General features: G+C 46.8%; 1 protein-coding gene across 1 annotated transcript in view; it reads right to left on the bottom strand.

The window, feature by feature from the left end:
* Positions 1-23,419, bottom strand: part of MARCHF10 (membrane associated ring-CH-type finger 10) — a 78,299-nt gene that overhangs the window by 10,530 nt on the left and 44,350 nt on the right. The window contains exons 6-10 of the mRNA XM_029076161.2: positions 17,685-17,831; positions 16,744-16,797; positions 15,251-16,598; positions 7,959-8,125; positions 6,001-6,110 (exon numbers count right to left, since the gene is read on the bottom strand). Of these exons, the coding sequence (XP_028931994.1) occupies positions 6,001-6,110; positions 7,959-8,125; positions 15,251-16,598; positions 16,744-16,797; positions 17,685-17,831 (1,826 nt within the window). The remainder of the gene's footprint in view (positions 1-6,000; positions 6,111-7,958; positions 8,126-15,250; positions 16,599-16,743; positions 16,798-17,684; positions 17,832-23,419) is intronic.

The following is a 23,419-nucleotide window of genomic DNA, read 5'->3' as shown; positions in this document are numbered from 1 at the left end:
TAATCAGTGAAGACCTCTTGGCGGAGATGGGTTTACAATTAAGGGCCTTGGAGATGGGGAGAGCAGGAGTGCTGGAGGGAAAACCCCTAGGTTCTAAGGCAGGGCAGGCAGAGGAGAAGCAGCTACTGCAATAGCGGTGGAGTGTTGGCCGCTCAGAGACCCGATCTAATCATGGGGAAGCGAGAGCCCGTCCATCCGTCTGCCCATCCGTAATCGGGGAACAATGCCTTTCCCTCCTAAGGCCTCATGGGGACACACACACATACTAAGAAAGGCCACTCTTGGGAAACAATAATCAATGCCACCTAAGATGCCTACTGTCTTTGTAAATATTTTTTTGACTGCCTCCCCTGTCATTGATCTAGCAATTACTGAGGCTTACTGTGTGCAGAACACTGTACTAAGTGCTTGGGAGAGTATGATATAGCAGAGTTGTAGTGAAAGCATCTTGTGGGCCGGGAATGTGCCACTTCCCTGTTTTGTACGTCCACCTAGTGAATTCTCAAAAATAATTATAACTGTGGTGTTCGTTAAGCGTTTATTAGGTGCCACAAGCACTGATCGGATGCAGTCTCTGTGCCACAATCTATGAGGGAGAGAAAACAGGTAATGAATCCCTTTTTTAGAGATGAAGAAACTGAGGTAGCAAGTTGTGAAGTGACTTCCCCAATGTCACAGAGTGAGCAAGGGGGCAGATTGGGGATTAGAACCCAGGTCCTCTGACTCCTAGGCCAATGTTCTTTCCACCAAGCCACACTGCTTCTAGAGTGATTACTATAGTGTAATAATTACTACAGTCCTCTAGACTATAAGCTCCTTGTGGGCAGGTAATGTCTATTATGGTGTTATATTGTACTCTCCAAAGCAGCGTGGCTCAGTGGAAAGAGCACGGGCTTGGGAGTCAGAGGTCATGGGTTCGAATTCCTGCTCTGACACTTGTCAGCTGTGTGACTGTGGGCAAGTCACTTAACTTCTCTGTGCCACAGTTACCTCATCTGTAAAATGGGGATGAAGACGGTGACCCTCAGGAGGGACAACCTGATGATCCTGTATCTCCCCCAGCGCTTAGAACAGTGGTCTGCACATAATAAGCACTTAACAAATACCAACATTATTATTGTTATCATTAGTACAGTGCTCTGCATACAGTAAGTGCTCAATAAATACGATTGACGGACTGACTGACTAGTGTGTGTGTGTATGTGTGTCGGGTGCCTGCTGGACTCTCTCTGCAGAAACCACATTGCAATAACAACCTGAAAACTTTTTCCATCTGGAAGTTCTGTTGGTCAGAGTTTATAATTAAGATCCCTTTGCATTTCAGTTGTCCCTTTCAGCTGGCGATCTCAGCACCCTTTCCAGGACTTACATCACTGTCTCAGCACTCCTGAGCTGGCTCCTGGGAAAACCTCCTATCCTGAGTCGTGAGCCAGTGGGGAGTCGGCCTAGAGCTCAAGTTCCCGCCATCCAGCCTGGGGTACCATCGGCCTGGCTCTGCCCACAGCCCAGTGAAGTCTATTCAATGGCCCCTTGCCCGAGGAAATGAGATTGTCTTATCTCAGCTCCCAGGCTCTGCCAAACCGGTTGATAAGGAAAATACAGAGGGTCTTCAGTCTTGTTCCCTGACTCATTCCTTGAGATAGGAGTCCTGGATTTGGCTCTCTTCTCCTCTGGAGGCCAGCGATGGGGACGGCTAATGAGATGTCTGTGGCTCCAGGAAGGGGCTTTAGAAGCAGTGTGGCCTAGTGGAAAGAGCGTGGGCTTGGTAGTCTGAAAGACTTGGGTTCAAATCCCAGGTCTGTCAGTTGTCTGCTGTGTGATCTTGAGCAAGTCACTTGAGAATCCCCTCTAGACAGTAAACTTGTTGTGGGCAGGGAAAGTATCTATCGACTCTACTATACAGTACTCTCTGCACACAGAAAGTGCTAAACACAATTGACTTAACTTCTCTGGGCCTCAGTTACCTCATTTGCAAAATGGGGATTAAGACTGTGAGCCCCATGTGGGACATGGACCGTGTCCAACCTGATTACCTTGTATCTATCCCAGCATTTAGAACAGTGTCTATCACATAGTAGTGCTAAACAAATATCATGAAAAGGGCTGGGGCCTGCACTGTTCTGTGGCCAGTTCGGCATAGGGCAAAAGGCATCATTTCACTGATATTTTGTAGAATTGATGTCCTTAATGAAATCTGCCTCACTGGCCACTAGTGACATTGGGACTGGCTTACCAGTATATTGTCACAGTTCCAACCGTCAGGACTGAAAAGCCTTAGGTTGAGCTCAGGATGACGAGGTTTCCTTTGGCTAATATGATTGTGTGAGGTTGAGAAATGGCATGGTCTAATCGATAGAGAGCCTGGGCCTGGGTGTCCGAAGGACCTGGGTTCTAATCCTGGATCTGCCACTTGTCTGTTTGTGACCTTGGGCAAGTCACTTAACTCTGTCTCAGTTACAACATCTCTAAAATGGGGATTAAGACTGGGAGCCCCCTGTGGACTGTGTCCAACCTGACTAACTTTATCTACTCCAGCACTTAGTACAGTGCTTGGCACATAGTAGGCATTTAACACCATTTAAAAAACAAACTGTCTAAAAGTTGAGAAGGTCTCATCCTGTAAGGGTTTCAGTCCTTTTGTGCTGGAGCAGGAGCGGATGGGTAGCCCCGTCCATAAGGTTTTATCTCATGATGGATCCTTGTGGGAAGCTGGCATTCTTGTGGATGCTGAGTGTAGTCATAAGGCAGAATTCTCATGGCTCCATCCTGCCCCAGGTGGAGTCACGGCTTGGAGAGTAGAGGGGGAAGGGCCATGAGGTCAGTTTCAATAGCAGAGGCAGAGGGCCCCCTGATTCCGTATCCTACTTGATTTCCTCTCCCATGATTCCCAGAGCCCACATTCAGGGTGCAGAAAGGTCTCTTCTGGACGACTGGAAGGCTGAGAGCACTGCCCTGGGAGCCGATGAATCCATCTGCAGAGGAGGGCCAGTGGAAGAGAGCTAATTGCCTTATGTGCTTAGTACAGTGCTAAGCACGCAATAAGGGCCAATAAATACCATTGATTTATTGATTGATTTCAGTCTAACAGGAGAGCATTCACTAGAATAGGGCTCTATCAGTTGGGTGGTGCTGGCAGTGAGGACCGGGCGCCATTCTGAGTCATTCTGTCTCTGGTCCACGTAGCCTAGAGATAGGAGGTGAAGCAGCTGAAAGAAGAGTGTAGAAGAAAATGGAAATTTTGCAGATCAGTGACCACTTTCGGGTCTGGGAATTTTTCCAGGTCCCCGTGGAACTCTGGGTGGTGATGGCAGAAGGCAATCTGGAGATCAGCCGTGGCTGGAAGGTGACTTGTTAGCATTACGTTACGGTAGGCTTCATGCTTGCCGGCTGATTTTGGAACATGCTTGGGGTGAGGAGGGCTCATGGTCTCATATGAAGGTGATTTGGGTTTGATTGTGTGATGGGTAACTTCATTCATTCAATCCTGTTCTAAAGGAGTAAACCCTTTACCTACTACAAGCAAATGAACCCTTTTGGGGCAGAGTTCCCCGAAGTGTCATGGAAGAGATAATTCAGTGAGTAATAAGAGGTGTTAATTGGAGCCCTCCGTGAAGTGGAAAGAGATTATATAATAATAATTATTATTATTATTATCAATCAATGGTATTTATTGAGTGCTTAATGAGTGCAGAGCACTGTACTAAGCACTTAGGAGAGTACAGTAGAGTACAGTACAGTAGAGTTGGTAGACATGATCTCTATCTTCAGGGAGTTTACAATCCCTCCCCTATTTTATGTCTCTTCCTCTAGCAGACTTTACTAAGATGATTTAGTCAGTTTCCTCTTGAATCTGGAGTGTCACCAGCAGTGGTAAACGAAGACCAAAGACATCACCAGCCCTCATCAGGGATAAGTGGGGGAAAGAAGAAAATAGGGATGCTGGTCATAGGAGGGAAATGGAAGTTGGGGGAAAGGTCCAACTGTGGGGAAAACAGAGAGGAGTGAAAGAGTAGGAGAGAGTTGTACATAATAATTGTAGTATTTGTTAAGCACGTACTATGTACTAAGCATTGGAAACGATGGAAAGATAATCAGGTCACAGTCCCGTTCTCATAAGGGGTTCACAGTCTCAGGGGGAGGGAGAACAGGCATTTAACCCTCATTTTATATATGAGGAAACTGAGGCCCAGAGAAGTTAAGTGAATCGTCCAGTGTCATACAGCAAGCAGTGGGCAGAGCTGGGATTAGAACACAACTCCTCTGCCTCATGCACGCGCAAATTGAAATTAAGATTGCTTCTGTGTCCATTTCGATCCTTCCATTGCTGCTGTGACAAGGATTTGTGGTAACTGCCATCTTCCGTCCTGGACCAAGGGGCCCTGCTCCCAGCATGCTCGGTGCCTGCTGCACCAGGGATAAAAGCTACTCCCGCGTGAACCCACAGCCCAGGGCCTCCACAAAACCCCAGGAAGACTGGTGACTATGTGTATGTCCTGAAATCTGAGGCCCAGAGAGCCAGAAATTCTGCTCCTCTAGCCACATCACCCTACTGATTTTCTCTTTATTTTGTGTATTGGTTGTTGTTGTGTTTTATTGTTTCATGATTCTTTCTGTGTCTACCTCCACGCCTGTTTGCTCACTTTATATTCTTAGATTGTGTGCTACCTGAGGGACAGGGACCATGTCTAATTCCCACCTGTTTTCTTTCTCTCTGTGTTTAGTTTTTTTTTTAATGTGGTATTTGTTAGGCATTTACTATGTGTCAGACACTGTACTAAGTGCTGGGGCAGATATAATGTAATGAGATTAGACATAGTCTCTATCGCATATAGGGCTCATAGCCTTAATCCTCAATTTTTCAGATGAGGAAACTGAAGCACAGAGAAGTTAAGTGACTTGCCCAAGGTCACACAACAGACCATTGGCTTAGTACAGTGCTCCACATGTAGTAAACACTTAACAAATTCTACTACTATTCTGACTCCCAGGCCCAGGCTTTTTCCACGGGGCCCTGCTACTTACATCTCCCCTTTCCTTCCTCCTTCCCGTAAATTATTTCAGTGTCTGTCACCCCGCTAGACTGAAAGCTCCTTGAAGACAGGAATTGTGTCTTCTAACTCTAATGCACTCTCCCAAGTGCTTAATACAGTGCTCTGCACACAATAGATGCTCAGGAATTATAAATCAATCATTCGATGGCATTTACTGAATGTTTACTGCATGCAGAACATTGTAATAAGCTCTTAGGAAAGTACAATACAATAGAGTTGATGGACATGATTCCTGTGCACAAGGAGCTTACAGTCTACAGAGGGAGACAGATAGTAAATTATATTTCAGATAGGGGAAATAGAGCCGTATAAGGATATTTATGGAAGTGCCTTGGGGTTGGGGTGAGTATCAAAGTGCTTAATGGGTATGTGGCCAATGCGTAGTCGACGGTGAGGGGAGGGCAGGTAGGGGAAATGAGGGCTTAGTCAGGGGAGGTGTCTTAGAGGTGATGTAATTTTAGTGGGGTTTTGAAAGTAGGGAGAGTGGTTGACTGATGGATAAGAAGCGGGAGTTCCAGGCCAGAAGGAAGATGGGTCAAAAGCGAGATAGGCAAGATGGAGGTACAAAGAGTAGGTTGGTGGTAGAGAAGTGGAATATGCAGGTTGGGTGGTGGTAGGAATTAGAGGTGAGTGCTTGATCGACATGGTTGAATGGCCCACTTCCCATGCCACCCAGTGGCCTTTGCTCAACCGAGTAAATTCACACTGAATCTGGGGGAGGGACAAATCAGAGCTCAGCTTCCTTCTTGCCCCCTTCCGCCCAGGAGACTCTACCACGCACGGGATCTTGCACGGTCGATCCCGCGGCCTCTCTGGCCCCGAGCTTCCAAGCTGTGGGGTTGGACGGACTGTCCCACTACTCGGTGAAAGTCAGGAGACATCCTGCCCCGCTGAGCCCCGAGCTGCGCTAACTACCCAGAAGGAAGAATGGACAGCAGGCAGGTCTCACCTGAGACTGTTGATGCTTGTGGTAGTAGTCCAACACATTGAAGTGGCTCAGGTCAACTTTCAAGCCTTGTTTACACATTTCACAGGTTTTCACGGCTCCCAGTTCAGCACCTTAGATTAGATGGATGATGATTACGGTATTTGGTGGGGTTTTTTTGGTTGTTTTTTTATTTGTACTGTATTTGTTAAGTGCTCACTGTGTGCCAGGCACTGTACTGAGCGCTGGGGTAGATACAAGCTAACCAGGTTGGACAAAGTCCATATCCCACTTAGGGCTCACGGTATTTATCTCCATTTTACAGATGAGGTAACGAGGCACAGAGAAGTCAAGGGATTTTTCCAAGATCACACAGCAGACAAGTGGCAGAGCCGGGGTTAGAACCCAGATCCTTCTGACTTCCAGGCCCATGCTCTAATCACTAGGCCAGGCTGCTTCTCAAGTGCTTGTTATTTGTTAAGCGCTTATTATGTGGCAAGCACAGTTCTAAGCACTGGGGTAGATACACATTAATCAGGTTGAACACGATCCTTGTTCCACTCAGGGTTCACAGTCTAAGGAAGAGGAAGAACAGATATTTCATCCCTGTTTTACAGTGATGAAATTGAGGCAGAGAGAAGTTAAGCGACTTGTTCAAGGTCACCCGGCAGGCAATTGGCAGAGCAATCTAAATACAAGAAGCAGCGTGGCTCAGTGGAAAGAGCCCGGGCTTTGGAGTCAGAGGTCATGAGTTCAAATCCTGGCTCTGCCACTTGCCAGCTGTGTGACTGTGGGCAAGTCGCTTCACTTCTCTGTGCCTCAGTTACCTCATCTGTAAAATGGGGATGAAGTCTGTGAGCCCCACGTGGGACAACCTGATTCCCCTGTGTCTACCCCAGCGCTTAGAACAGTGCTCTGCACATAGTAAGCGCTTAACAAATACCATCATCATTATTATTATTATCACTCAAGACAAAAGGCTCCGAGTGGCCTGAGGGAAATCAATCTAGCAATCCATCAACCAATAACGGTATTGATCAAAGGCTTACTAATGTGCAGAGGACTGTACTAAGAACTTGAGAGCCGACAATGCAATAGAGTTGGTAGACGTGATCCCTGCCCCCAAGGAGCTTACAGACTATAGGGGGAGGCAGATGTTAAAATAAATTACAGATAGGGGAAATTTTGGAGACCAAGGTTCTAATCCTGGCTCTGCCACTGGTCTTCTAGGTGGAAAGTTACTTGACCTCTCCTTAGCTCTGTTTCGTCATCTGAAAAATGGGCATTAAATACCTGCTCTCCCTCCCCCTTTAGACTGAAAGCCCCAAATGGGTTAAAGAAGGTGTCTGATCTGATTGAATTATATCTACCCCAGTAAAGCACATTGCTTGGCACATTATAAGTGCTTAATAAATTCCACAATTATTATTGTTATCCTTAAGGAATCCTCCCTTGGACCAATAGGTCACAAAGCAACCAGAATTTGAAGGCACAGTGGGAATGATTCTTTTCACAATGACCATATTTCGGTATTTAAACAAATGTGTAGGAACACGTTTCATCCATTAATCAATCCATCCATCGCTTTCCTGACCCCCTACTGTGTGCAGAGCACTGTGCTAAGTGCTTAAGATGAACCAATTTCCCCAATCAGAAATTTTCCTCAGAACGAGGGCAGCGAGGTTGCCCACAATCCAGTCCTTGCATTTTCTGGGGTTCGTGCTGTACTGGCACCCTGGGAAGATAGAATGTTTGCTTTCTTCAGCCCAATCACAGGTGAAGAGAAGCAGAAATTCTTGAATAATTGTTTGTGCCTTTTGATAATGTGCCCAAAGCTGCAAATGAGTCCCGGCCTGGTTGGAAGGGCATTGGACTGGGAGCCAGGAAAGGTGGGTCCCAATCCCAGGCCATGCACACCGTCCTTGTTTTCTCAAGCTGATCCTGAGCCGCAGGATTCTGGCTGCTCCTTCTTTCTCTCCTACCTGCTGTTATTTTGGCTTCCAGCCACGTTTTCAGGCATTCCCGGTGGACAAACTGCAGACTTCCCACACAGCCACATGGTTCCAGGAGTGGGTTGGAAGGGGAACCCTCAGCCATCAGACAGATGCGACATGAGTCTCCTTCCTCCTCAGAAGTCTCCTCCAGCAGACTGAGCGGAAAACAAGTCCAAGAGTGAGGAAGAGAGCTCTGCTTCCGCCGCTTAAAAAGCACCAGGAATTTCCACAGTGACCAGAGATGGGATGGAACGAGCTCCTGCCAGGACAGACGTAGTCACCGGAGACCCTAGGGGATCCTGGGTGTCTGGCCACCCAAGGCATAGCAATTCTCACGGAGGGCAGACATCATAGGCACCATCTGGGTGAAGCTGGTCTTGGGAGTCATGGGGGGAACCCTTGGCCTGCCCCCCGTCCTCCCAACTTGCTCCAGAGTCTGTGCCTCCCTTTCTGGATGTCCCTGCACACTGGAGCCACTTCTGAGTCGCCGGACCGGGCAGCAGGAGGCGAGGTGAAGGTCTGAAAATCAAACCATTGGCCATGAAGGCTCCCGGGGCCTTATCTGTACCAGACAGGGGACGGGGCAGCTGAAAACCAGGAGACCAGTGGCCACCCTGGAGTCCCAGCCTTCCCTTCCTCCACAGCAAGGGGTTGGAGATTCTTTTTCATCCTAGCAGGGATTGTTATTTATTCAAATGAAAACCCAAGGAATTCTTAAACAGTTTTCTTGGGGGGGGGGTCTCACTAGAATCCACCGATAATTGTATTTATTGAATGCTTACACTGTGCAGAGCACTGGACTAAGCCCTTGGAAGAGTACAGTGCAGCTAAGTAGACGCAACCCTAGCCTTCAAGGAGTTTAAATCTAGGAACACTCCCTCTGCTGGTATCTCTCCCTTGGACTTCTGTCACCAAAGTCAGTCACTTCTAACTTCACACCATAACTGAAATTCCCCTTTTCCTCCCCATCCAAAATGCTACTTTACTGATTCAAGCACTTACATCCTGCCTTGACTATTGTATAAGCCTCCTCGCTGGTCTCCCTACCTCCTGCCTTTCCCCACTCCAGTCCTTTCTTCATTCTGCTGCCTGGATCATTTTTCTATAAAAGGTTCAGTGTACGTCTACCCACTCCTCCAAAACCTCAAATGGTTGCCCAGCATCATAAAGAAACTCCTTACCGTTGACTTTAAACCACTCAATGAGCTTGTCCCCTCCTATCTTAACTTTCTGATTTCCTACAACAGCTCAGTCTGCATACTTTTCTTCTCCAACACCAACCTACTCATTGTACCTCAAACTCGTCTATCTCACCGCCGCCTCCTTGCCCACCTCTTCCCTCTGGCCTGGAACTCCCTCCCCCTTCATATATGACAGGACACCACTCTCCCCACATTCAAAGCCTTAATAAAACCATACCTTCTCCAAGAGTCTTTCCCGATTAAGCCCTCATTTTCCCTACTCCTTCTTCCTTCTGTGTCACCTATGCACTTGGACCTGGACCCTTTAAGCATTTGAAATTCACCCCACCCTCACCCTCACAGCACGTATGAATGTATCCGATTTTATTTTAATGTCTGTCTCCCTCTCTAGACAGTAAGCTTGTTGTGGGCAGGCAGGGATAGTATCTACCAACTCCGTTGTTTTGTACTCTCCCAAGCACTTAGTATAGCGCTCTGCACACAGAAAGTGCTTAATAAATACTATTGATTGATTGATTGTTTGAAAAGGTCAGGTAGGTAAGGGCACTGGGCCTTCTGGCCTGAGAGGTTAGGAAAATCAGATTTTCTTCCACTCTGGGACAGTATTTCTGGGTCAAGCCAGACTTCCTAAATATCACACTGCCCTTCCAATTCAAACATTCTCTCTTAAAAATAGAAAAATAAGAAAGAATTCTATAGTATGGCTCAGAGGCATGAGTTACTAAACCAGAATTAATGGTCTGCTAATCCCTACACCTGGACAGCATTACATGTTTATGGTTCAGGTCTCCATTCAACAGATGTGGGGCAGAACATTTTGGTGGTAGGCAGAATTGAGCCCATCATCAAAATTGGAAGTAACTAAAGATGGTATCTGTCACACACACCTGTGCATCTTCCCCTGACACATGAGGAGAAAAACCGATAAAAATCAAACAAGGATAGTGGAAGGATCTAAAGTCTGTGAGAGAGAGAAGGCACAGGCATTTTAATTACAATTCAGGCTGCATCTTCAGGACTAAAGAAGAACAGGGACACCAGTGAATATAAATTCCTTCCCCTTGCCTATGACACAGCAGAAGGATTTCTAACTGACAGACGTGTCCCCACTAATAGCGTGTTCGACTTTGTGTGCAAGTGAGACTAGAACCAGAGTGGACTTGTGGGGAGAGGGGGCTGGGAGGGGGCAGCTTTCTGGAGATATGAAGGTAAATTCTTCCCCTCCAGACTTACTGGCCGGTAATGGGCCAGATAATTGGCAGCAGGCCCCTAAACCACAAAAATCTTCCTGCAGGCAGATGCCACTGAAATCCAAAGTCAACTCTGGATTCCTCTTCAACCAATGCCTGCAGAATCTGGGGCTCCAGATTTCTTAGGTCCCCTGTCTCCAAGGTTTGCTCCTTGGAGGGGGTTTTGCTGTATGTCAAACTTTTTATCTACTCTACAAGACCTCGCTCCCTCAGCAAGCCTTTAGTTACAATTTTTAGAGAAGTAGCATGGCCTAGACAGAGGAAAGAGCCCAGACCTGAGTTCTAATCCTGGCTTCTTCACTTGCCAAAGGGGGAGTGAAGCAAGAGAAATTCATAAGCTAGGTGAAGAGTGGGTATTTCTTTGAATCTCCTGTATATATTGATTTAGAAAGGTTAGAAAGGGAGGGGCCAATGAAGGAAGGGGGCAGGAAGAAGGAATTATCGAGCAATAAAAAGGGGACCCTATTCCACCTTACCACTGTTCTTCATCCCCCATCCTCCCTTCTGCGTCACCTTCACACGGGGCCATACCCCTTAAGCGCTTTGATTTTCACCCCATTCCATAGCACTTATGTACATATCCATCTGTAATTTATTTTAATGTCTGTTTCCCCCTCCAGACTGTAAACTCCTTGTGAGTAGGAATTGTATCCATCCACTCTCTTCTTTTGTATTATTATTATATTTGTTAAGCATTGTTCTAAACTCTGGGGTGGATATGAGTTAATTAGGTTGGATGCAGTCCCTGTCCCGCTTGGGGCTCACAGTCTAAGCAGGAGGGAGAACAAGATTTGAATCTCCATTTTACAGATGAGGAAAAAGAGACACAGAGAAGTTGAGTAACTTTCACAAGGTCACCCTGGCAACTGGAAGATCCAGGATTAAAACCCAGGTCCTCTGACTTGCTTGCCTGTGCCTTCTCCTGCTCCTCAAACGCTTAGTACTCTCCCAAGCACTCAGTACAGTGCTCCGCACACAGTAAGCACTCATATCAGCATGGCTCAGAGGAAAGAGCCCGGCCTGGGGATTTAGAGGTCATGGGTTCGAATCCCAGATCTGCCACTTGTCAGCTGTGTGACTGTGGGCAAGTGACTTCACTTCTCTGGGCCTCAGTGACCTCATCTGTAAAATGGGGATTAAGACTGTGAGCCTCACGTGAGACAACCTGATTACCCTGTATCTACCCCAGCGCTTAGAACCGTACTCTGCACATAGTAAGCACTTAACACCAACATTATTATTATTATCATTGACTGGTAGAACACAGATAGGGTAATTAATGGCATCAGCCACATTGCAAGGACTGAAATATCTCCAGCCCCAGGTCTTCTGCTTTCTAAGACTCTCCTCACTGTTATTTCTTTTGAGAGGAGGAGGCCAGAGGTCTAGAAAGGCAAATAAACTCTGTTCCTCTGCTGGCTAATGCAAATAATGAGCTTCTCCCTTTTTTCTTTGTGACCCTAATCCTAACTCTTTCCTTTTAACCCCTCCCTGGCAGCTGCCCTGGTCACCTTCCTTCACCTCCTGAGCTTCCAGTTCCTTCTCTTTAGCCTGTGAGTCCCATGTGGGACAGGGACTGAGTCTGACCTAATTGGCTTGTTTCTACCTCAGCACGTAGTGCAGTGTTAGTTATATAATTACTGCTTAACAAACACCACAGTTATTCTTATTACTAGGCTAGGCTCAGAGGACAGTGAATGTGTTTGACTAAGGTAGCATCTCTTCCAAGGGGCTTCCTTCATTAAACCCTCATTTCTCCGACTCCCTTCTATGCCTTGGGCACTTGATGTTCATCTCACCCTCAGCCCCACAGCATTTATATACATGTCCAAGCTTAACTTATATTGAAGTCTGCCTTTCCTTCTAGACTGTATGCTCAGTGTGGACTCAACTCACTCACTCCCCTATTCCTTTGTCAAACTTGTACCATTAACCCAACAGCCCTGGATCACTGTAATAGTCCACAACCTTCGCTCCTGTGCATGAGTTGCAGAGTGCTGCTGGTGGAAATCCAAATATCAGGCTGCCCTCGTCCACCTCAAGTTCATCCTTTAATTCTTCCCTCTTCTCTGCCCAGCAACAACATTTCTCCATCCTTATTGACTCCCATGCCCATTGTCCTCGCCAGCTGTTTCAGATGTTTAAGTCTCTCCTTAAACCCCCTGTTCCCCTGACCCCTCATCTCTTTCCCCTAATGACCTAGTCACGTATCTTATTGAGAAAACTGAAACCATCAGGTGTGATCTCCCTAAAATCTCCCCTGCTCCTCTCCAGTCTCTCTCTACTCCTGCCCCTTCTTCAACTTTCCCTTCTTTTCCAGCAGCATCTCAAGAGATCACCTGCCTTCTCTCAAAATTTCCCACCACTCCCTGCACCTCCAATTCCATCCTTTCACCCCTTATCAAAGCACTTGCCCTTTTCTTTCTTCCCTCCCTGACTGCCATCTTCAACAGCAGTGGCTTTGACCTCCCTGGTTTCAAACATGCTCATGTCTCCCTAAAAAAACCTCCTCTTTAACTCCACGGCTCTCTCCAGTCATCTCCCAAATCTCCCTCCTCCCATTCCTCACCAAACTCCTTGAGCGAGTTGCCTGTACACACTGTCACCAGTTCCTCTCCTCCAATTCTCTCCTTGACCTCCTCCAATCTCGGTTCCCTCCCCTTCATTTCAGAGAAACTGCCCTCTCAAAGGTCATTGATGATCTCCTTCTTGCCAAATCCAATGGCTTCTACTCCATCCTAATCCTCCTCAACCTCTCAGCTGCCTTCAACACTGTGGACCACCCCCTTCTCCTGGAGACACTATCCAACCGTGGCATCCAAAACACTGTCCTTTATTGGTTCTCCTCCCATCTCTCTGGATGCTCATTCTCAGTCTCTTTTGTGGGCTCCTCCTCTGCCTCCCACCCCCATACTGAGGGAGTCTCTCAAGGTTCCATTCTGGGTCTTCTTCTATTCTCCAGCTACACCTACTCCCTTGGAGAACTCATTCTCTGCCAGGGCTTCAACTACCATGTTTATGCATATAATTCCCAAATCCACATCTCCAGCTTTGATCTCTCTCCTTCTCTATAGTCTTGCATTTCCTCCTGCCTTTCAGAACATCTCAAACTCAACATGTCAGAGCTAGACAACCATCACCAATCTTCCTGCCTTACAAGTATGTCACCGTGGCGCTAGCCCCGACTCATCTCTCTCATTCAACCCATATTTACTGTGTGCAGACCACTGAACTAAGTGCTTGGAAGAATACAATATAACAGTAAACAGTCACATTCCCTGCTCAATCCGTCACCAAATCCTGCAGGTTCAGCCTGCACAACATCACTAAAATCCACCCTTTCCTCTCCATCTGAACTGTTACCACATTAATTCACACATTTTCCCTATTCCCCCTAGATTACTGCATTAGCCTCCTTGCTAAGCTCTGTGCCTCATGGCTCTCCCCACTCCAGTCCACACTTCATTCTGCTGCCCGGCTCATTTTCTAAAAAAACATTCAGGCCATGTTTCCCTACCTCTCAAGAAATTCCGGTGGTTGTCCATCCATCTCCACAGCAAACAGAAACTCCTTACCATTGGTTTTAAAGCACTCAATCAATTTGCCCCCTCCTCCCTTACCTCACTTCCCTCCTACTGCAAACCAACCTGCACATTTTGCCACTCTTATGCCAACCTACTCACCGTACCCCAATTTTGTTTACCTCACCACTGAGCTCTCGCCCATACCCTGCCTCTAGCCTGGAATGTCTTTCCTCTTCATATCTGACAGAGGATCACTCCCCCACTTCAAAACCTTGAAGTCACACCTCCTCCAAGAAGCTTTCCATGACTAAGCTCATTTCCTCTTCTCCCACTCCCTCCTGTTTGGCCCTTGCACTTGAATTTGCACACTTTATTCACCCCTCCCTCAGCCCCCAGCACTGATGTACATATCTGTAATTTTTTATATTAATATCTGTCTCTGCCTTTAGACTATAAGCTCACTGTGGTCAGGGAACATGTGTACTAACTCTGTTCATTATTGTATTGTACTTTCCCAAGTACTACAGTGCACTGCACAGAGTTACTGCTCAATACTTTTGATGAATTGATTGTCTGCTCTGCACCCAGTAAACAATAAATATGATTGATTGATTGGTAGTGTTTTGGCCAGGCCAGGCTCCTTTCTTCTACCTGCAGAGGGAGAAGAGGATAGGAAAAGAGAAGCCCTGGACACTCCCCAGAACCATCCAGGGTGCACTGTGGCAACCATTTGGGGACTGTCTCTCATCTCAGAGCTCTCTGAGCCTAGAACTGCAGTCTGCATCATGGCTCAATCCCAAGGGCAACTCGGTGTCCTTCAAGAGCTGAACTCTCCATGCTCTTGGGAGGCAGGAACCTCCCTGGGAAGAAGTCTGCCTTTCTTATTGCTGGACCAAAAATTGTTCCAGAAAAGGGCCTGTTCCTGGACAGCTAGGACCCTTTCTGCTGGGCAGGCTCCTTCAATCAATCGGTGGTAATTATTGAGCACTTACTGTGTGCAGAGCACTGTACTAAGCACTTGGGAGAGTAACCATTTGGGAATCTGGGAGGGTGGGGCAGGCTGGCCAAACCAAGGAGATAAACAAAGTCTGGCAAAAGAGATCTTTTTTCCTTTCTTAAAAAGACCAACAAAATAAACAAAGTCAAATCTCTTAAAATAAGCAGGCGTAAACTCCAAGGAAGCTCTGTAATTTTGCATTCCACAAACTCTCTAGTTAACCAGGGAACTGCTTATCTGGGCATTGGCAAGCTGTCGTAAAATCAGAGCTGCACATGTAACCCCCATAATTATGAAAATTCCTCACCTCTCCTGCAGTTTCTTCAGGTTCTCAGGGTCTGCTCTTGTCTTAGGAGCTTCCTTTGCATTTAAATCAGACACTGTAAACACAATAGACATTTCCTCCTGCACTGAATCAGCCAAGGGTAGCAGGCCTGGAAAATCCATCCTTGGTGGAGGACAACCAGGAGGATCCCCTGAAGACGTGCTGGCTTCCGGATCTTCAGGAACGACTGGAAGCCTTGGAGATGAAGTTAAACTGTTCTCTGCCTGTTCTCCACTGAAGCTGGTATCATCTTCCACTGAGGAGGCCAGAAGTCCTGAAACATCCTGGTTTCCTGCCCCAGCGGAAGAAAGTCTACTTCGAATAGGAGACAAAGGCCGAAGAGTGTTAAATCTCGCACTGCTGTCCGAATCTAGGATCTGAAGAGAAGCCGGGGGTAAGAATACACCCCCTGGCACCTCACCTCGTGGTGGGCAAGGTGGCAAAGGTCTGAGCGTGTTATGGGCCGGATTCAATAAGGACCTGGGAGCCGCTGGTCTCCCCGGAGGAAGGCTGTCGTAAGCCCTGGGGCACGTTTCGTGGGTCTGCCTCTCTCTGTCATAACCGTGACCTGACCTGCTCTCTCCACGGCTACCGGTGGTAGGGAAAGCGGTGACATTGAAACAACTCTCTGTGCTGGTGTCAGCTTTGGTGACTTGAGGAGTGAATGAGGGCATCTCCCGTTCACCCTTGGCTTCGTGGCCCTCGGCTACAGAATCCCCATTGGCTATTTTGGGATTGCGAAGTGGATTTTGGTCCCCGGGAGCCTCTTCGGGGGCCACCTCTCTCAAGCTGCTTTGTCTAACTGCGGGATAACTGGCATCACTCCTTCTTAATGAATTTGCTCTCCCGCTCCCAAATTCATCATCCAAGAGCTGGGTTTCCGCCGGAGCTGCCGACACCCCCGTCCGCCTGCTGCTCTTGGGAACGAAAGCTGATGGACGCATTTGGAACTGAAAATGAAGGGATTCTTCTTCCAGCCAGGGGTCATCGTCATCGTCTTCAGGGTCTCCACTCTCTCCAGAGGTCTCTCCGGAGCGGTAGCCCCGAACGGAAAGAAACTCTTCAGCTCGGCACCTGGGTGGAGGCTTCCTCGAGCACCCCGTGCTGGAGGTTCTCAGACACTGTCCGTTCGCCTCACTCGGTGTGCCTCGAATAGCTGTCGGAAGAGCCGAAGGCTGCTGAGCCTGTGGTAGTGCATTTCGGTCTTTGATGACTTGGCCTGGGGTTTCCTGGTTTCTGTCAAGCTGGGAGGACTGGGCCAAGTGTCTTCTCTCTAGAGATTGCCTCTTTTCGCTGGGCCATCCTGTGCCTTCTGGCCGCATTACAGGCTCTGCATTGAAAGAAGACAAAATTCTATGTCTGCTCTGTTGTGAGTGGGTGAGGGATTGGAAGCTGCACATTGCACATAGAATTGGAAGTGCCCGGGAGAGAAATGGCTCAAGAGGATCGGGAGCTATTTCCTCCACGAAACTCACCACTCCCAGACAGCATTTCCCTGCATCCTATCATGCTCAGCGCGCTGGTGGGTCCTAGGGTGAGAAGAGCCAAGTTCAAGAGGTGCCCCGGTCTGATAGCAGGTTGAAAACCAAAGTGAACAGATCCCTCCTGCTTCTTCATGGTTCTAATACTGACAATTTCACTTTGAAATTAGTGAAAAAGAAACATGAACTTGGCTATGGCCATTCGGTCACAATTTAGCTCAATGAGGCTGGAAACCTTCAGGATCTTTTTGGCCTTTTTTTTTTTTAAATGAGATTTGCTAAGCACTTACTATACGCCAGACTGTACTACCTGCTGGGGTAGATGCAGGATAATCAGGGTGGACACAGTCCATGTCCCACATAAGGCTCACAATCTTAACCCCCATTTTACAGATGAGGTAACCGAGGCCCAGAGAAATGAAGTGACGTGCCCAAGCTCACAGTACAGACAAGTGGCAGAGCCGGGATTAGAAGTCAGGTCCTTTTGACTCTCGGGCCTGTGCCCTATTTACTAGGCCATGATGCTTCTCTTTGATACAAGGTAAATACCTTGTACCTACTGCAGCGCTTAGAACAGTGCCTGGCACATAGTAAGTGCTTAACAAACACCATTAAAAAGAATCAGCACAAGAAACTAAAAGTACAAGCAGCTTCCTGAATCCTCTAGTTAGTTCATTAGCTCATTCAATTGTATTTATTGAGCGCTTACTGTGTGCAGAACACTGTACTAGGCGCTTGGGAGAGTACAATATAACAATAAATAGAGAGATTTCCTGCCTATGGTGTCGACTGAACACCTACTATGTGCTAAGCACCGGGGTAGAGGCGATATATAACCGATAAGGTCTGGTCCCTATCCTCCCATGGAGCTCCCCATCTTGCAGCAGGGAGGGAAAGATTAAATAGTTCCAAAAGAGGGTGTTTTTTTTTCCAACCTGATCCTTCGACAACTTGCGGGGTTGCCTGCAGGAAAGATGTGGGCCTACATCTCTCTTCTGGCCATCTCTGGCTCTGCAAGCCCGGGCTCGCTGGCAGCCTCCCCAGGTTCAGCTTCTTCCTGGGTAGGGTCTGGGTCTGGGCCGCTGAGAAGTGCAAAACCATTTCAGTAACAAGAACCGATCACCCGGATGGGAGAAATCTCTCTCTTTTAAACAAACAGGCTCAAAAGGCCTAGAAAACAAGTGTCGGAAAGCGTTTGTGGAGGCTCTTCCTAAACGGATTTCTCAGTTGTGCCGACTTGGTCAATTCCATTCCAATCTCGCTGGATTAAAAGTTTAATTAACAATACTCAGAGTAAATTGAAATTTCTATTAAAAATCGCACCTTCTTTTCCCACGCCCCTCTCCAAGCTGAAACATTTTTTTCTTGGGAACTGATGCAGGGACCGTTCCTTCTCTTCTGAAGGGATAACTTTAATCAATAATAATAATAATAATAGTGGTATTTGTTAAGTGCTTAATATGTGCCAGGCACTGTACTAAGTGCTGGGGTGGATATAAGCAAATCGGATTGGTCAAGGTCACTGTCCCACACTAGGCTCATAGTCTTCACCCCCATTTTACGGATGAGCTAACTGAGGCACAGAAAAGTGAAGTGGCTTGCCCACGGCCACTTGGCAGACAAGTGGAATGGTATTTATTGAGAGTTTAAGAGCACTGTACTAGGGGCTAGAGAGGGTACAAGAGAGTTGGTAGAAACGTTGCCTGCCCAAGGAGCTTGTCTTTGAATGAGTTAAGCATATAGTCCAGCCTTGTTGACAGTTACACAAATCTTCAAATCTCCCCAAACTTTCCCATCCTACTTTCCCCTAATTTAGCAGTGTCCTAGAATGTCTCCTCCATTATACTTCCAGTTCTTCGAGGAAGGGATTGTGCCTTCTCTCACTGTACTCTCTCAGGCACTCAGTACAGTGAGTGAGTTCTTGGCATTCAGAAGTCATTCAGTAAGTATCACTGATTGATGGGAGGGGGTTTCATATTTTTAGTTTTTGTTCAAATATGGTCTACTTGCCTTTCATCTAATCTTTGAGACCACACCTAAACCTTTCAGATTCTAAGAGCTTGGACTTGAAAGAATAATAATAATAATGTTGGTATTTGTTAAGTGCTTACTATGTGCAGAGCACTGTTCTAAGCAGTGGGGGAGATACAGAGTAATCAGGTTGTCCCACGTGAGGCTCACAGTTAATCCCTATTTTACAGATGAGGGAACTGAGGCACAGAGAAGTGAAGTGACTTGCCCACAGTCACCCAGCTGACAAGTGGCAGAGCCGGGATTCAAACCCATGACCTCTGACTCCCAAGCCCAGGCTCTTTCCACTGAGCCACGCTGATGGATTTGTGAAATCAACACTCATTCCTTAATTAATTCCATCATTTATTGAACGTTTACTGTGTGCAAAGCACTGTACTAAGCACTTGAGGGAGTACAATATAACAATAAACACATGAATGAAAATGTTCAAAAGAACTTGAAAATGTTCAAAGGAACTTAGAGAAGCAGCATGGGTAGAGACCGGAACTGGGAGTCAGAAGGACGTGGATTCTAAACCCAACTCCTCTACTTGTCTGCTGTGTGACCTAGGGCAAGTCACTTCACTTCTCTGTGCTTCATTTACTTCACTTTTAAAATGGGGAATAAGACTAAACTCCATGTGGTACAGGGACTGTGTCCAACCAGATAATCTTGTATCTATCCCAGGGGTTAGAACAGGGCTTGTCACATAGTTAGAACTTAACAAATACTAAAAATTATCATTATTATTATTACTATTATCTATTTATAAATCATTTTAAACCTGTCTTTCTATCAGTATATAAGAATCTGTGGACGGAGGAGGAGGTGGCTCTTACTTCAATCTTTCTACTTTCTCTAGTGCTTTATGTGAGTGCTCAATAAATTTCATTGCTACCTCCACTTTGACCAGTCACATGGTCAGTGATGGAACTGGAAAATTCAGTCAAGATTTCATCTGTACATCCAGGGGACAGATTCTTTCCTCCAAAAAAGAATGTGAGCCCAATCAATTGGTAAGTGGGAATTGCCTCTTTTTGGAAAACAAACTAATCCAATTGACAAAACCGAATGGAAGTGACAAGTTTGTACAAACTATTTACCTATGTCAGGGGAAGGGCAGAGTGACTGGGTAGAAAATTCCTGTCTGGAATCAGAGAAAGCTGAGATTAGTGGATCCTTAATCATTGTTTTCATACTTAAAGCATTGTGAAAAGACTCTTTAAAGCCTTCTTTTTTTTTTCCTCTCTCTGCAACGTGTTGAACACGCTGGAGGGACAGTGAACCTTGTGGTCCCTGTGGACTAGAATGAGAATCTGGCATCTTAGCCAGAGAAATCACAGCGCCCTTGTGGTACCTGGGAGGGGAGTCATCTTTGGAAGCAGCATGGTCTAGTGGAAGGCAGCATGGCCCAAGTGGAAAGGGCAAAGGCCTAGGAGTTAGAGGACCTGGGTTTTAATCCTGACTCTGCCACTCTACTGTGTGACCTTGGGTAAGTTACTTCACTGTATCTTGATCTTATCATTCTCATTGCCAACCCCTCACCCACATCCTGCCTCTGGCCTGTAACGTCCTCCCTCCTCAAATCCGAGAGACAATTACTCTCCCTCACTTCAAAGCCAAATTGAAGACACATCTCCTCTGAGAGGTCTTCCCTGACTAAGCCCCCCTTTCCTCTTCTCCCACTCCCTTCTACATCACCTTGACTTCCTCCCTTTATTCAACCCCCCTCCCAGCCCCACAGCACTTATGTACATATCTATAATTTACCCATAGCATATATGTGCATATCTGACTCCCCCTTTAGACCTTTAGCTCATTATGGGCCGGGAATTTGTCTGTTCATTGTTATATTGTTCTCTCCCAAGTGCTTAATACAGCGCTGTGCACACAGTAAGTGCTCAATAACTATAATTGATTGAATGAATGAATGAACTCCTCTGAGCCTCTGTTTCCTCATCTGGAAAATAGGGATTAAATCCTCCTACCTCCTACTTAGACTGTGAATCTTGTGTGGGCCAAGGACTGTGTCCAATCTGATTATCTTGTATCTACCCCAAGTAGAGTGCTTGGCACATGAAGCAGTGTGGCCTAGTGGATAGGCAATGGGCCTGAGAGTCAGAAGGACCTGGATCCTAATTCTGGCTTTGCCAATTGTCTGTGTGAGACTTTGGGCAAATCACTTCACTTCTCTGTGCCTTAATCACCTCTTCTGTAAAATGGGGAGTAAGATTGTAAGCCTCATGTAGGACATGGACTGTGTCCGACCTGATTAATTTGTATCTACCTCAGCATTTAGTACAGTGACTGGCACATAGTAAGCACTTAACAAATACTATTAGAAATAGTAAGTGTTTAACAAGTACCATAATAATAATAATAATAATAGAATAAGCACTGGTGACAATCTTTTTCCTAAAAACCTTATGAACTCTTCACGTAGAAGCATTGTTTTAGCATAAATCTCATTTTACAGATTAATAATAATTGCGGCATTTGCTAAGCACTTACTATGTGCCAAGTACTGTACTAAGCACTAGAAAATATATTCATTCATTCATTCATTAATTCAATCGAACTTATTAAGCACTTTACTGTGTGCAGAGCACTGTACTAAGCACTTGGGAAAATACACTACAACAATAAATAGTGACATTCCCTACCCACAATGAGCTTACAATCTAGAGTGGAGGAGACAGACATCAATACACATAAACAAAATTACAGATATGTTCATAAGTGCTGTGGGGCTGGGAGGGGAGAAGAGCAAAGGGAGCAAGTCAGGGTGATGCAGAAGGGAGTGGGAGATGAGAAAAAGTGGGGCTTAGTCTGGGAAGGACTCTTGGAGGAGATGTGCCTTCAGTAAGGCTTTGAACGGGGGAGAGTAATTGTCTGTTGGATTTGAGGAGAGAAGGTATTCCAGGCCACAGACAGGATGTGGGCCAGGGGTCGGCAGCAAGGCAGGTGAGATGGAGGCCCAGTGAGAAGGTTAGCACTAGAAGAGCGAAGTGTATGGGCAGGGTTGTAGGAGAGTAGGGAGGTGAGGTAGGAGGTGGCAAAATGAAGGAGTGCTTTAAAGTAGATGGTGAGGAGTTTTTGTTTGATATGGAGGTAGATGGGCAACCACTAGAGATTTCTGAGGAGTGGGGTGACATGTCCTGAATAAAGACAATCTGGATGGACACAATTCCTGTCCCATATGAGGCTCCCAGTCGAGGGGGTTATTTAATCACCTACCGAAGGAGAAACTGAGGCCCAAAGAATTGAAGTGAATTGCCCAAGGTCACACATTGCCCAAGGTCACACAGCAGGTAAGTGGCAGAGCCAGAATTAGAATCCAGGTCCTCTGGCTCCCAGACCCAGGCTCTTTTCACTAGGCAACACTGCCCCTCAGCTCTGGGGAGCAGCAGAGGCAAATAAGGCAGTGTTGCAGCTGGGATTTAAATTCGGCTTTTGCTGCGACCACCCTTAGGAGATCCTAAGGGACACTGTGAGTAGGAGAGAGGCCGTTCCACAGTCAGCTGAAAGGACCCGGAAAACCTGTCCGGGTCCCAACCGGACCCCCGGCCCAGCACCAGATTCCAGGGTCAACCTCGCAGATGCTTTGGTTTCTGTCCCTCACCCACCTCAGAAATGGCACTCTTAAATCTTCCCCACCCTTATGCCAAGCTCCTCGAATCAGACCTCCCCTAGGCCCCCACCTACTAATGCGATTATGTAGACAGACCACAGAGTTTTAGCAAGATTTGGCAGAAAAGAAGGCTTAAGCTGCTGCTGCTAGGGATGGGATCCTGGAGATGAATCAAGGATTTAGCCCAGACTTGCAGAAAGAACTCACCTCTCAGTGGCAAACGGCCCACAGGGCATATAAATTTGATCAGTCCTAGTCTCCAGTTCCTGGCCAGTTAGGCACTTACAGAGTTTAATTGCTGCTTGGTTTGGGGGGTTGAGGGGGACTTTGCCCCCACGAAGCTCCGGCTGTCCCCGCCCCCCCCTTCCCGTCCCCCAACTCCTGTCCCCCTCCCTTTCATCCACTGCTCTCTGGCACTATCTCTAATTCAGAAAGTGGGGAAGAAGCCAGTTGCCGAGGAGGAGGGGGTAAGTCGTTTCAAAAAAAGACACATTAGGCAAAATAGAAGTACAATAACTTCTTCAGAAAGGCACCCGAGGCAAATACTAGGCACTGTTGCCTGTAGAGGGCCCGAAAGTGCAGATGTCAGATCCTCCTCCTGTTGACCCGAGGCCCATAATCCACCAAAACCAAACCCAAAAAAGGGACCAAAGGGGAAATGGCTCTATCTTGCTGTCGTTATGTAAATTAGGAGTAAATTTACAAGAGTGCAGGTAGACTGTAAACTCACTGTGGGCAGGGAATGTGTCTTCCAACTCTGTTGTATGGTAGTAATAATAATAATAATAATGATAGTATTAGTTAAGCGCTTACTATGTGCCGATCACTGTTCTAAGTGCTGGGTAGATATGAGATAATCAGGTTGTTCCACCTGGGGCTCACAGTCTTAATCCTGATTTTACAGATGAGGTAATTGAGGCACAGAGAAGTTAAGTGACTCGCCCAAAATCACACAGCTGACAAGTGGCGGAGCCGGCATTAGAACCCACCACCTCTGACTCCCAAGCCCGGGCTCTTTCCACTAAG

Source organism: Ornithorhynchus anatinus, chromosome 11 (genome assembly GCF_004115215.2).
Source record: "Ornithorhynchus anatinus isolate Pmale09 chromosome 11, mOrnAna1.pri.v4, whole genome shotgun sequence".
Lineage (NCBI taxonomy): Eukaryota > Metazoa > Chordata > Mammalia > Monotremata > Ornithorhynchidae > Ornithorhynchus > Ornithorhynchus anatinus.
The sequence above is the reverse complement of the archived record's forward strand: the minus strand, read 5'-3'. Positions and strand labels throughout refer to the sequence as shown.